This window comes from Gobius niger (assembly GCF_951799975.1).
Source record: "Gobius niger genome assembly, chromosome: 5".
NCBI classification, from domain to species: Eukaryota; Metazoa; Chordata; class Actinopteri; order Gobiiformes; family Gobiidae; genus Gobius; species Gobius niger.
In genome coordinates, this window is record NC_136856.1 from 28,032,279 (window position 1) to 28,047,240 (window position 14,962).

At 40.1% G+C, this 14,962-nt stretch overlaps 1 protein-coding gene across 8 annotated transcripts in view; it reads right to left on the reverse strand.

The window, feature by feature from the left end:
- Window positions 1-1,284: 1,284 nt before the first annotated feature.
- gria2b (glutamate receptor, ionotropic, AMPA 2b) overlaps window positions 1,285-14,962 on the reverse strand; it is a 100,543-nt gene continuing 86,865 nt past the window's right edge. Inside the window, exons 11-16 of one of the 8 annotated variants that reach the window (XM_079557259.1) lie at window positions 13,008-13,375; window positions 11,315-11,513; window positions 9,969-10,216; window positions 7,808-7,922; window positions 5,307-5,441; window positions 1,285-3,205 (exon numbers count right to left, since the gene is read on the reverse strand). In XM_079557259.1, the coding sequence (XP_079413385.1) occupies window positions 3,041-3,205; window positions 5,307-5,441; window positions 7,808-7,922; window positions 9,969-10,216; window positions 11,315-11,513; window positions 13,008-13,375 (1,230 nt within the window). In that variant the 3' untranslated portion in view covers window positions 1,285-3,040. Of the gene's footprint in view, window positions 3,206-5,192; window positions 5,442-6,756; window positions 7,923-8,377; window positions 8,493-9,968; window positions 10,217-11,314; window positions 11,514-13,007; window positions 13,376-14,962 lie in introns of those variants that run through there. The other 7 variants (XM_079557258.1, XM_079557261.1, XM_079557260.1 and 4 more) reach the window with 7 other exon arrangements.

The following is a 14,962-nucleotide window of genomic DNA, read 5'->3' on the forward strand; positions in this document are numbered from 1 at the left end:
ACAATGAACCTGATGGTTATGCATAAAATAATGTTTTATATACGAAGGCCAGTCCTCATCATACAGTGATCTAAATACAAAGGTACAAGTCATTAAAGTATTAATATCAAAAATGTTCAAGAGTTTCATTTCAAAAAACAAAGGTGCACTTGGAGCATCAGGTTTGGAAAGAGTAGCTATACGGACAAACTTCTTTTGTAGAATGAAAATTTTGTTTAGGTAAGTGGTGAAAGTATTTCCCCAAACAATATTACCATAATTTAAATAGGGATAAACAAGACTGTAGTAAAGTGTTAACAGACATTTACGATTTACTAGGTTTCTAATTTTACTTATGATTCCAATAGACTTAGTTATCTTTTTGCAAACTTTTTCGACCTGTTCCTTCCAGCACAGTTTATCGTCAATCTGAACTCCTAAAAAACATGTCGATGACACACTGTTTATTTCTTCATTATTAATTTAGATTTTAATTTGATCTTTATCATATGTTTTATTACCAGCAAACAACATAAAATTAGATTTATTAACATTTAATGACAATTTATTCGCTCTGAACCATTCTGAATAATTTTGAAGATCATGATTTACATTTTTAATCAGAGCCTTTAAATCCCTGTCAGAAATAAATAGATTGGTATCATCAGCAAAAAGAACTGGAAAGGTGGTCATAGAAACAGAAGCAAAATCATTAATATAGATAATAAATAACAATGGTCCCAAAATTGAACCTTGTGGCCTTGGCAGAGGCTTCTCTGTCTCAAAACTCATTTCTTTTTCAGGTTTTTGGTGAGTCTCAATGTTTTGGTTGATGTTTTTGAGCTGTTATTTGGTTATTTTGTCATTTTGTTATTTTCACATAAATAACTACAGAAATTTTGATTACATAAAAAATAAAGAATAAAACGTGATGGAGTGTGACAGAAACCCCAAAGGGCTTATACTTTGCATCACACCCCTGAACAAATTACAGATCTCACGTTGAGAGAGAGAGAACATGAACATTTCTTTCTGGTCAAATACATAACAGATGAAAAATCAACATAAATATGAATGAATCATTTCATTGAAAACAACATGATTCATCAGTAAATCATCACAAATATTTTAATCACATGCTTATAGTAAAAATGCTGTGAACTTTATTTTTGTTTTTTATTATTATTTTTTCAATTGTGATTGAGTATCAAGGCTTGTATTTAGTGAGCATTCGTTTTTTTAGGTTATTTTTGCTGTTAGTTGAGCTCGACCACCATTGTGAACAAACGACGCCGCAGCCAAAGCTAACAAGAAATCAGTCACTTTTATTTAGAAAGATTCCCAAAAAATAAACAAGATAGCACACATTCCATATACAAAATGTCTGTGAGAATAGCCTGGTAATGTCATGAAACCATACGCAGTAGAAGCTTGAGTTGAATACAAAAATGATAGTAACCAGCAATAACCTGCCGTACACTGGAGTCTGTCTGAGTGGTGAAGAAAACATGGCAGAGTCAGAAGTGCCCATTTGCACGTCCCTAAACAATACTAGAATTTCATTTATAAATAAGTCCTCTTTCAAATGCTTATAACCCTTCATGGACAGAGGGTCACTTTTTTTTTTCTCCTTTTCATCTTTTTGTGCAGAATATATGTATACCTGTATTACATAGTCTAATAGTGTAACTCCAATTTTATAACAGCGAACCTCACGACATTTAAACGGAAAAATTGTCATTAATGAGTAAACGTAAATGCATTATTTTCGTAACATGCAACTGGTGCTACTTTATTGTCAATGCAAAAACAAACAAAAAAATATGAAAGTACATGGAGAACATGAGAAACAAAGCAGAAAGGCTATTGTCTCGACACTGCCATTGCCACCGACTGTACTGTACACCTAGATACAAAAAGGTTTACAGTGATTTTACATTCACTGAGATGACAGTGACTGGTTAATTATAAGACTATATTCATACCATTCATGAATATAGTTCATACCATATAGAATTTGGCACTGTGACTAGGTTTGGCATTGAAGACCATCACGTTAAAAAACCACGAGGATGTCTCTTTTTCCGATGTCGGGATCGAAGCCTTCCTTCGCGACACTGACTCTCCGATATATCGATGGCGTGTAAACAGGTTGCGCTTGAGCGACAAACTCTGGCCCTTTTGAGAAATAATACGAACAGCAAGAGCACTGAAGCCAACAAAGAGACAGAACAAAGGCAACAGTAAAAAAAGAAAGAAAGAAAGAAAAGAATTGCTGCACCAAACGTCCGCGAAAAACAGAGAAGTCCAAGTGTCGAGCATTGACAGAGAGTTCATATCAACACCAATGTTAAACAAGAAAATATACAGGAAAGATTAGGATAGGAATTAATTACATGATTCAACAACTCGCAATGTTTTTGGCTTTAAAAATATGAATAGAAGCTGTTAAGTATTTTTTTTCTTTCATAATACTCACACATTATGTATATTCAACCAGTATGTAAGCAGGTATTTAAAAGCTATTTTGTGAAAATACATAAAAATATTTTTTTTTTACCCCAATAAACATTTTTTCCCCAAGATTTTCTTAGAAATGACAATTCACATCTTTATGCAGATGATATCAAGTGTGCTTGAAAATCCAGTTTGGCGGTGGTGGCTACAGAAAACAGTGTTCTGGACAGACCTGAATTGGCGAACACACAAATGGAGACAAATCCCCCACAGCTGTCTGTCAAGCCCTCATCTCCATCTCCTAAAGTCCGCACAGAGAGGAAAAGCATGGTGTCACCAGTTTGGAAAAAAAAAAAAAAGGAGCACCTTCCTTTATGCTCCAAAACGTAATTCCACTCCCAAGAAAAAGCGATAGAGCGCGACAACACCAGTCTTTGTGATCGGCCAGACGAAGCCCCGTCTCGCAGCGCTTGTTCACCACACGGACAGAAGGAAAAGCGCCGGAACGAAGACGAAGGTAAGGGTCAGAGTTGAAGAGAACAAAAAAAAAAAAGAATCCCACACTATTGAAACCATTGTAAGGCACTCAGTAGTTTGTCAATGATCAGGAGAGATCGGTTAGGCTGACGTTTAGTCCCATGTCGGGCCGGACGTAGGGGACTGAGTGCACGGCTTTGGGAAACTCTGGAGTCATGACGCGGCCGTTCTCCCCCGTGCTCCCCGTCACCGAGAGCCGGGCCTTGTTGCGCATGGCGTCCCCGAAGGTCATCTATGAGAAAACATCATGTAAAGGGCACAGCCGCGACCAACAGGCACATCCAAGACAGTACAAAACAATCAGTATGTTTACATGCAAGTTGTTTAGAAAACGAAATCTATTTTCCCTAGTTGACTTTGGCCGTTGATGTCAAAGGCTTCAGTAATATTCCCTGTTTATTTCTTTAAAGTGGACATATCATGTATAATTGTGGCTTGTAAACCTTGATGAACCGTACAGATTGCTCTCTTATCTAGTTTGTTGCTTGGAGTTCCGTCTGCTGGCAGTAAGAGGCATTAAAGGGGAGTATTATGCTTTTTGCAGATATTCGGTAATGTCAAACATATCGTTAATCGTTATAACTATCTTACACTTTGTCAGTTAGAGAAAGCCATACTGATCTAAAACGCTGCACTGCTGTTTCAATAAAGAGGGAAAAAAGTCGGAGCGGCTCTTGTGACTCTAGTGAAGCTAGAGCAAGTGTTTTTGCATCGCGATTAAAAGATTAAGCGTAGGACCTCAGGGGGAGCTGCTTGAGAGCTGCTGCTGCGGTGCTACGAATAGTCATTAGAGAAGATTCAACAATAACGCAAAGCTGCGTGAGTGGGTTGAAAACACAGCTCCAGGATTTTGATGAGAGAATACTGTTGCATGGTAATACGCTCTAAAAAGTCCAATTGCCATAATAACTCCCCTTTAACCATTAAACACAACATAGAAGCCACCATTTGCTAATGGTATGCTAACAAATCGGCATCATGCCGTAGTGAATGCAGTTTGAGTGAAGGATGGGTACAGTGATGGTTTATGGACTTTAAACTCCGTAGGACATGTCAAGATTCTGTGTATTGTGCACAAACTCTAGGAAAAACATCAGAATGCTTTATGTAGTAGAGGAAACAACCGCGTAAACAAGATTTACCCACATTTTCACAAATAAAGCAAAAACACTTCTGTAGATACATTTATAATTTGGTTCAGATTTATCATGATATGTCCATTTTAAGTTAAGTTTGGTTTGAGAGCCTTTTTGATTGTTGCTCGTATCGCTGGTTACACTGAGGCATGTTAGCATTTTTTTTCCCAAAGGTAAGTTTTTTGGTGACAGCACACAAACTTGAAGGGGAAATTGGAACAAATGAAATTCTGTTCAAAATACAGTAAAGACCCTCCAATTGCAATCGTAAGTGCAGCATATTGGCGGTCAAAGAAGTGTGCTTAGCATGCTCCATAGTATTATGTATAATTTTATGAAAAAATATATAAAGAGCCATTAGCCTTGAGTAACTCGTGCATTTTTGATCCATGAAGATATTTATTTTGGGTCACACTTCCTTTCTGTAAGTTGCTGATTATTTTTGTCATGCTGTAATAGAAAAAGCATGTCATGCTGCATACATGTGTTTTAAGAAAAAATTGCACTTAATAAATCTCTGTCTTAAGTTTTATTTTGTTTTGAAAATGTGCTACTACTAACCACATGGATGCAGCATAGGATCTACAGTTGTCTCTTCAAAAAGCAAGAAAACCAGTTCCAGGACTTAATCGAACTATGACCATAGTCCGACTAAGCTCTGCATGTAAACATACTGAATGTAAGTACACAGCAATAAGTTGAGAAAACGTGGGAATGCCGATGAGAACTTAAAAACGTGACTCCAATGGGTTATCACAATGCCATGTGCATATGATCATGTAAGATAAGGTTATGCATGGTCATTGCAAGCATTAGAGCGGAGACGTGAAGATGGAAGACAGAGCAGGCGTGGCCTTTAACATCCATACATGAAAATGACTAAAACTGCAAGGAAACTTAAATGGACGAACACAGTCTTAAGCATTAAAAAGGGGATAGCGCTTTCTCTCAGTAAATTATAAGTCACCAATACATACGGTACTTTGGCCAACCTCTTCATTCACTAACACTGAAGGATGGAACGGATGGAGCCAAAAAAGCGTGCATTTTGGGGGGAATTTATATGAAAGCCTCGTTCCCTACCCCCTAAATTTTTACACTTTCGATCCCATATACGTTGTAACCTTCCTTATAAGTTGCAAAATTCTGTGAATTCTGCGAGGAAGTTGGGTTAATATTCTGTGCATTCTTTGCCACCTTCATTCGTTTGGCCTCGGCTCGGGACTTGTAACAGAACTCAATCAAAGCCACCAGCATGGCCAAACCCAGTCCGCCGACCAGGATGTAGAAGACCCCAGCCACGTTGCTCAGGCTGAGGGCACTTGTCTTCTCCTGTGGGGTGCACACGAAACAGCGGTTAGGGCCTGGCATTGGCGTCACGTCTAAATATTTAAATGTGAACATAAAAAACAAAACAAAAAACAACAACAACAAAAAACACAAAACACAAAATCACTAATAGGAAAAAGAACTGAGAACGCACGAAAAGGTACCACAACGGCAAAGAAAGTTTACAGCCAATATTTGAACACCACAAAAAGAACGGGACAACAACAAAGTGTGTACCTTAGCACTAAAGTAAAAGCAAAGTGTGTTAGTATCAAATGGAATGCATCAGTACATGTGCAGGACAGGGCAGAGTAAGTCTATGTGTTGGAGGTTACTGTTAAGAATTTGCGGAGTAAGGACCATTTACAGGGGTTGCCCGTCACAGAGGGCTCAGCTGTTACAAACACCTTTACTTACACACACAGACGAGGGGGAGCACAGCCTTTCTACGGACTACTGTGTCTGCTGCACCCAGGTGGAAGGAGACATGGCAGGATGGTGGCTATTCACACCCATACGTTTTTGATTGGATATTTATAACAGGTTTTCCACTTGACATCTCATGATAATTTGCGTCCACTGGGAACAAAAAAAGATATCACCTCACTCTCACCCTTTCCTCCCCACTAGCCACCCCACAATGAAAGCTACAACACAAGAATCATAAGAATCAAAGATGGCTGTCATTGAAACACTTCCAGAGGTCTCTGGACACAAAAGCAGCAGTACACAAATGCAGGTCACAACTGTGTCATGCATAAAAGAAGACTTTAGCGATTTGTTTCAAACATGGCTTCTCATTTGCATGACACAGCTGTGACCTGCATTTGAACAATGTTCAGAGCAATTGACTTCTGGAAGTATTTCTGAGGTCTCACTTCCATGTACACAATCACCTACTCACATTTGAGATTTGTTCTTTTGCCTTAGTTTAACATTTAAGTGATTTCTTCCCAACATCATTTTAAAAGTTGAAGGGTAAAACCTTGTCTTAACCAATCAGGGAAAGGGCGGGGCTGTCAGTATATTCTCTTTCTCTCGGACACGGATACAATTTAACGCACAAAGTTTGTCTTTAGTCCTGTGAGTATAAAGGATGTAGCCTAAATGCTGAATGAAGTACAAGAGGTTGCACGCAATGCTAATGTAAAGTGCTGGTTCCCTACCTAATGTCCCATGTGCCGGTGCGCCATTTGTTTGCATGCAAGATGACATTCTTGTCTGCACCAACGGTGTTATTGTGCCAGGCGGAAGATTGGACCCACAAAGTTTTACCACTATGCGGAGACAATAAATACTCCTCCTATGGTGCGCGTGGTTGGGGCATGTTCCATTTATCAGACCTGACTGGAGTCTTGACATGCACCACTTTTCCAGAGGCCTCCATTGCAAGACAAGTTAACTAATGTTTAGTGGTTTTAGATCACAAAAGTGCTAATTCCACTAGCTTACATTTGGACAGGGACAATACTCTAAATTGTCATACAGTTTATCAGCAGAAAAAAGTCAGGTTAGTGTTAAATGATGCAAGTGGGTGTGAATAGCCACGACGACAACTTAATCAGCTGTTCTCTACAAACACCTGGGTGCCTAAATCCTGACACATTAAAGATTGGTCGTCGCTTCACCCATGTATGCCCTGACGGGGGTCAAACGCATACATGGGTCTCTACCGTTTTTTGAGTGGTGCGCATTTTAGTTTTTGCTTGTGAAGGAGTGAGAAGAGCCATAGTCACCACAGGAATGGACAGTACAGAGGTGAGTGTCAAGGAAAAGAAACAAGTGTCAACAGAGGAAAGAGAATCACTCAGGATCAATTTAAGGTGGAACTCATTGGGAGTAAATTGGTTTAAGGTGGTGAGGTGGATTCCTATTTATTTGCACAGTGGGAAGAAAAAATAAAAAATCAGCTGCCACACTAGGATTGACACAAACAAAGGACACGACGACGAGTAAAGAGACAGTGAGACAGATACAACATTACAGACATTGGACACCCTTTATAGATGGTCCAGAATTTAGCCAATCACTGTCCGGATTTTTTGTTTAGTTTGCAGCAAGTAAAGCCCAATTCAGTTAAGATACTTTTAGGTCAGCTTTTTTTGTAGGAAAAAAAGCTTTGCGATAATGAACTGTAAAAAAAAGGATATCATTTTGATAAAAGAGTGCACATATCAAAAATGACAACGCATGCATTACTGAATTATCATTAGTAGGTCTGCAGGCATTAGTATATTACATCTTACCAAGGCATCTCATGCTTTATTTGTGCATTGGCTTGAAATGATTTATCATTACTTTAAATGGGGTCATTCCCACTAATAATCATGAGTGTGCTTGTATCACATGTAGAACCTGCAGCGACTAACCTTACTTCCAGAGTCCTTGGATCCACATTCACCCTTATCGTACCACCATTTGTTTTTCAGCTTGTCTAAGGTGCCTTGCTCACTGAGTTTCAATACTGCAAGGTTTACTGGCGTTCTTCACGTGGGAAATAACATAAATAACATTATCAATGTTATTTTATGTTATTATTACATTAACTTTTTACTTAATTCCTCTCTTTGATTCTCTTTTCTTACATTTCTTTCTCTTCGTTCATTACGGGGCGGCGATCGACGTTGATGCGCCATTTGGCCTAAGCAAACGCGAGTTTTGCAGAGCCAAATGTGCATTAACGTATCGCCTGAAGTAAGCAGCAAGGGCGACAGATTACATGCCAATGGGGAGAGTCAGGGGTTATAAGACTCATGTGGGGGGACTAGTCTAGGCTTTTGCAGACTGACTGCTAGTGCGTGATTAATCTAGCGGGTCGCCGGCTGATTCAGCAGGTGAGCGGCCGGCTGTCAGTGCCAATCGGGCTCCTGTGCTGGTTTGCTGCTTACTTTCTTTTTGCGAGTTGGCAATGAGTTACCACTTTGCTCACTGGCGCTGACCTTGGAATCACCTCCCCCGCTGCCGCACTCTCCTTTGTCGTACCACCATTTGTTTTTCAATTTGTCCAACAGGCCTTGCTCATTCAGTTTTAGTACTGCGAGGTTAACCGCATTTCTTGAAACGATAAAACATACTTGTAAGACAGGGTTGAGCCACTTCTTAGCATTCGTCTGTCTAGCACTCAATTTGAGAGATTATCCACATCAAACTGGTCGACTATGTCCCCCCCGTTTTGGAGAATAGGTAAAATTGGCTACCATTACAAAATTTAAAGGTGGTAGAATTTGGACTACAGGTCATGGAGGACATAGTGCTAAAAGACTAAAAGGGGGGCTTGTGGCTATAGCAACGTACTCACATCCATAAAACAGTACAAATAACAGTGTCTGGCATTGACTCCACTAAAAGAGAGACAGCAAAACAGCAGTAATGGGGAGAAATGGTTAGACTTCATGATATGTCAAAAGCATGCAACATTTCTAGAAGCTAACCCCGCTACCTATAGGTCAAACATATTCATCTTTAAGACACAGTGATTGCAAAAAATCATTGAAACCCAAGCAGTGCCACAATTAGATTTGATATAGGGAATTTTGTTTGGCCAATATTTTCCGTAAAGGGAAAATCCAGTTAGCATGTTACATAAGTGAGTGTACTGCATGGGTTTAGCACATATAGAAATTTCATTTCTAAGTGTAATAAAGATATACACCCTTTTGCAGGAGGTTGATTTGTAAAAATCACCTATGAGTATTAGTAAGTATTTGAATAAAAGGAGGACTAATAATAAAAAAACGACAGACGTGTGTAGTTTAAGAGAAATTAGAGAAATTTGTAATGAAAGCCTTGCGACTACAAAAAAATAGGAAATCAAAATTAGTTTGAAAAATGTTACTGTTATTTTGAACTTCGCGGACTTCTCTTGATAAAGTCTAAACAACCGAAACTGTCCTTTGCTGGAGTAATAGGCTAACTTTTTCTTTTAAAAATTACACTAGGCTATAACAAAAGCCATGTTTTCACGAGCACCTGCAAAGGGGTCTATATCAGCATTTTAACTGGACATTGCTAAATAGGAAAAGGCATGAGAACATGGCAAGCGTCTTAAAACATATAAAATCACAGTACTGTAAGACATAGTATGACAAAAGAGCAATCTAAATTTGTTTTTAGCCAATTAATAACATTCAAATTCAATTATATTTTGTTTTAGAAAGTTTTTTGATTGAATGTGATTATGTCACACTCTTATATCGGGAGCAGATGCTAATGCTGCTTCTTTGATGTATCAGTCAATTGATGCAAATACCAAAAAGGAGAATTGGAATAAATTTGACCCAGCCTATTAATCTAAATGAGCCTCTCTCAAGTCAAAAAGCAATTCCAAAAATTCAATTCACTAAAATATTTTTAAAATTAGTTGCAATTTATCGACTTACAATAAATTGCAAGGCTCAAGGATGGGGGGAGTTGGGAGTTTTGGCGTTACCTTATCTCCGTGTACAAACCAGAGACAAATAAGCAAAGCTACATCAGGGTAGGTGGGATACTATAACAACATTGGACACATTGTTATACTATTCCACCCACCTTAATGAGGATCCTTTGGGCGTGGCGATGCCGTAGCCTTTGGAGTCCAGGTTGCCCCCGACTTTCATGGTGTCGCAGGGCTTCCTCTGCTCGATGTACTCGTTCATGGTGGACTCCAGCAGGTATGCGTACTTGCCCTTGGACTTTCGCACCCGCTGCACGCCCTCCGCCGTGGTTTTCACAAACACGGAGGGCTCGGCGCTTTTCATGTACGTCCACATTTTGTCGAACAGGGCGATTTTGGAGCGCTGCGGAAAAAGGGTGAGAAAAAGTTAGTTTTTAGCTTATTGTAGATTTGGGGTCCATGTGAAAAGACTTTGAAATCCACTAATGATAATTGTTTGAACATTTTGCAGTGATCTAATCTTTAATGTTTTCATTTGTTGATGAAAATAACAGAAAAAAAATACTCAGAACAATTAACCCTCATTTAAATTTGTTATATTTGACAGTCCAGCTGGGATTCCCCAAGGGTCTGTTTTGGGCCCTATAGTGTTACTGTGAGGACAAACAACAACTTTAGTTAAGTCCTGTTTTTTTAACTGACACAATTTTGGATGTTATGACTCAAGCAGAGAGGAAAAATAGATTATACAAGGAACGCACATTGGTCTCTATTATAAAGGTGCACTGAAAAACAACCCATTGAATTAGGAACAATCTCACACCTGCTTGAACCTCGAAAACATATTGATTGAATCATCACAATAAACATTTTCTTCTGGTATTCCACCTTGATATTTCCATATAACAGTGGAAGTCTGCAAGGAGCTGAAATATGGTAATACAATCAATAAAGAGTGGAGCTGAGAAAAAGCATTGTGTGAGAGCTCCTTTGTGTGAGATGGGATTGAATTAGAGATGCCTTCATTACCCGAGCCAATGGCATATCATCAGCTCAATTTACACAGTAGACCTGTATTAAATTTCCTACCGACCTGCCGTTTGTTTACAGTATTCTTTATTGCTCAAATACCATAAATGTGATTTTTTTCTTACCGATACCAATACATGCCCTGATGAAGACCTGTGTTTTTTTGTTATAGACTCGAGTGCCTTGGACATTTTTTGCCTTTTGACTGCTTTCTCCACTCGCCACAAACAAGTTCTTAGTTTACTTTTTCTTGAGTGTTCAGCCCTGTCCTTGAAGAGCACCAGTCTCCTTTGACCGTTGATGCACTCACCCGCATTTGTTTTTCATGGACCAGTACTTGACCAAATTCACCCAATACAAACAGATAACATGAGACTTCCATATATGTAGGCCTCAGTGCCGCCGCATCTATCTATCTATCAAAATAATTGTCTTCGCCTTCGGTCAGAAAACTCGACCTTAGAAGACCTACCCTGAAAAACTCTTTTGTAGATCCAGAGTCCAGGGTGCCATAGGAGATCTCAGTTTGCTTAGCCAGGTCCTCCGCACTCTCTATGGGGGACACCATCCTCTCCACCGTGAGGAAGGCAGCCAGGTTGGCCGTGTAAGACGAGATGATGATCAGGGTGAAGAACCACCACACTCCTCCGACAATACGACCGGACAGAGACCTGCAAACAGCAACAACACTTTGACTTGTCTATTCTGTAATGTTCTTGCGTCCACATTCAAACCATTTATAATGATTCACCATGATGAACTTTTATTCACAAAATGAAGCCAGCGAAGTAAGGCGTCTCTTAAGGTGAACGCAAGCACAATGCAAGACGTCATGACATAGGTGGTCAGCGAGCGTTTATTTAAAGCACGGTTGAGACCAGCAGAACATGTACTGTAGCAGACAGCCATGGCATGTTTACGGGTCTCTTGAGCTGTGATGAGTGATGCGATGCGAAATGACAGGGCCGTATATCACAGGGAGCCATCATAACAACAGCTCTGATCCCAGGGACACCACAGTCACATATGAGCTCAGCGCCCAGTGACCTTACCTGCTCACAACAAGTAACCTATGGACCTTATGAATCTACAGTAGGTAAAAATGCTCAATGTATAACAACCATCATGTGTCCGTAAGATGTGGTTATTTGTTAATTACTCGATTTAGAAGTCCACTTATTTACCTTGACAATTGTAGCTTGTGTGGATATTAATGAAAAAGTTTTACGCTTATATACTGGCTGTCAAGAGACTCAAAGCACTATCTGTTGACCGCTCTACCACCTGAGCCGCCAACACTCCAGTAAAGAACTTTAGATAAATTTATCTATGAATAATATTTAACTGAACACAGTTGGACACGAGTCACAAACTAAACAAACTACAGTTGTTTAGTGTTCATTTCTAATATTTGATTAAACAGGGACATCTAATACTTGCAATACCGAAATGCTTTTGGAGGGGTCATAGTATTAACCCCTAAAATTGAGCTTTCCTCCGGGTACTCCAGTTTCCTCTACCACTAAAACATGTACATTAGACCAGTGTGGATGGAAATTAGTCCGTGGCAACAGTCAATGTACGTGCATGAGTCCTATGTATGTATGAATGAAAATAAATAAATAATAATAATGGGTGTGTAAGCTGTCAGTAATTGCAGAGTTTGGGATTTTTGCACAAGTTCTCAAAACGTTGTATCTGAATCAGTTACTTTAATGATACAAGACACCCAAAGTGCTCTCACACAAGCAAAGGGGATTCTTCATTCACTCCATAGCCGGTTGTGATAAGCTGCATGTGTAGCCAGAGAAGTGCGGCTAAACACATTGCACCTGGCCAAGCTTCCAAGATCTGCAGAGATCAGGCATTCACAAGGCGGCATGGCTTTTAGAGGTAAGTCATAGAAGAGTCTTCAGCTCTATGCGTTTCCCGTCTATTTAAACCAGTCAACACTTTGAAAGAGAAACGAGAGTAGGACGAGACTCCCAGTCACAAATGCAAGAGGATTTATCAGTATTTCAGAATAAGCAGCAGTGGCCTCCTAATATCTCCATTTATACACCTATTAACCACAGCTTGGATGAAAGTGAGAGACAATTTTCGCCAAAGAAAAAGAAATGGTTTGAGAGTGGTGTGGGGGACAGTTTTATCCATATTCCACATACCTGGGTGAGATGTCACAGCCCTGCCTCATGAAGGCCCCCAGAGAAAACCACAGGCTGTTGAATATCCCAAACTCGTTGGTGGACTCGTTTGTTTGGATCTGGCCGTCCTCGTACTCCTCCGTGTGCCACTCGTACGGACTGAAGCGGCTGACCAGGAAGAGCACCACGCTCACCCCGATGTAGGCGAACACGATGCACATCCAGATCTCGTAGGCCAGCGGGTCCAGGAAGGAGAACACGCCCGGTTTGGACTTCTGCGGCTTCTTGATCATAATGGAGATGCCCAGGGACATGAAGGGTTTGGAGAAGTCGATGACCTCCTCTCGCACCAGGGTGATGGTCAGGGGGGCCACAGCGATGTCGGCTTTCTGACATGACAGAGACAAAGGACGTAAGAAAGAAGTATTGCAACCCATAACTTGTCCGAATCACGATGTGCAGGAATGTTCGCCTCTGGGACTTTAGACTGAACCGAACGTAAAGTCCAAAAGTCCAGACCAAACATTGCCAGTCTGACGCCTTGATTCGATTTGGAAATTGTCATTTAAATTCCCCTGTATGACATGCTTAGTTTGTATTTTGTGCAACACTTTGGTAGACTGTGTTGTGTTTTTTAAGCGCTCTATAAATAAAGCTGGAAGGAGTAAGTAGTCAAAGTGATGTTCTTTGAATACAGAGTAGTTCCATCTTAAGAGCAGTGATAGATTCAGTTGGGCTTTTTCGAAATTCATTTAGTCTTTCCTCGGAGCCGGGTCATTTTGATTGCGCGAAATTCAGTCGAGTTCAAAGAGAAAATTACATTGGGTCAAACAAATTTAATCTTCTATGTCATATTACTTTGATCAAAGGAATGCATCGGAGCAAGAGTAACTAACATGCCTGCTGGGTTATCAGAATAAAGCGTTTTGTAAAAGGACGTGCATGAGCGATAACTAGCGCTGTCTACTCCCGCCATTTGCACCGGATATTTGGGGGACTGGTGGGCAAACAGCTGATGCACCCAGGCACCACAGATGTGTAACACAGCAAGCGAAGCATTGCTCTTCTCCTGAACACTGTTTTATTTATTCAACACATGAATTCTGCCTAACAGAGGCCCAGGTGTGACGACATCGCGATCGCTCGTATTTAAACCTGGTGTTTGGCTGGAGTCAGCTTTTAACTAGGCCACATAAGAACCCATGCATAACACATAACAGTACACCGTCCTGTAAATTCCAGCCTTTATCTCATGTCGTTCGCTGATATCGATCTTAATTTGGAAGCCTCGCCAGCCATTCCAATTCCCTTTCTGTCAAGCGGAGTCAGATTTCCGGATTAACTAGAAACTGGTCCAGTTCAGATAAACGGTTTGACCAGTATTGATTTGGAGCTTGCACCGACGAAGGACTACAAGGGCTGAAACACATGGGTGATATTTTAATAAACTGGCCATTCTAAACAAAAGGCCTTGTAACCATTTATTGTCTATCAGGGCTTCAGGTTCAAATCTTTAAAAGGTTTTACGCTAAATCCGACACTGAAGAATACCAAAGAGACACTTTTCGAAAGAATGAATATACGAGTACCTCTCCTGCATGCTTAACTCGGCATCGATTTTTTATTTTGGCAAGCACAAACAACAACATACCCATTTGTCTTTTTGCTTTATTCTGGCATTTTTATCACTTTGAGATCCCAGTGCGTTTACTCTTCAGATAAAGAACACGGGCAGCCGTAGAGAGTGAAAACATCGCTATTGTCAACATGATGCATGCAGAAGTGTATGCCAAAGAAAACGCCTGATTGTAAGGGGATTATCTCAGCAAATGGAATCACACAAACAAAAGGCAGGGATGAAATCATAAACTTGTCATTCTTTGTGGTTCAGACCATGGACTAAAGTGAAATTTAACATAATTTCTCGCTTTTTGAAGTGCAGGTCTAGAAAAAAAATCCAAATAATGAATAGACCC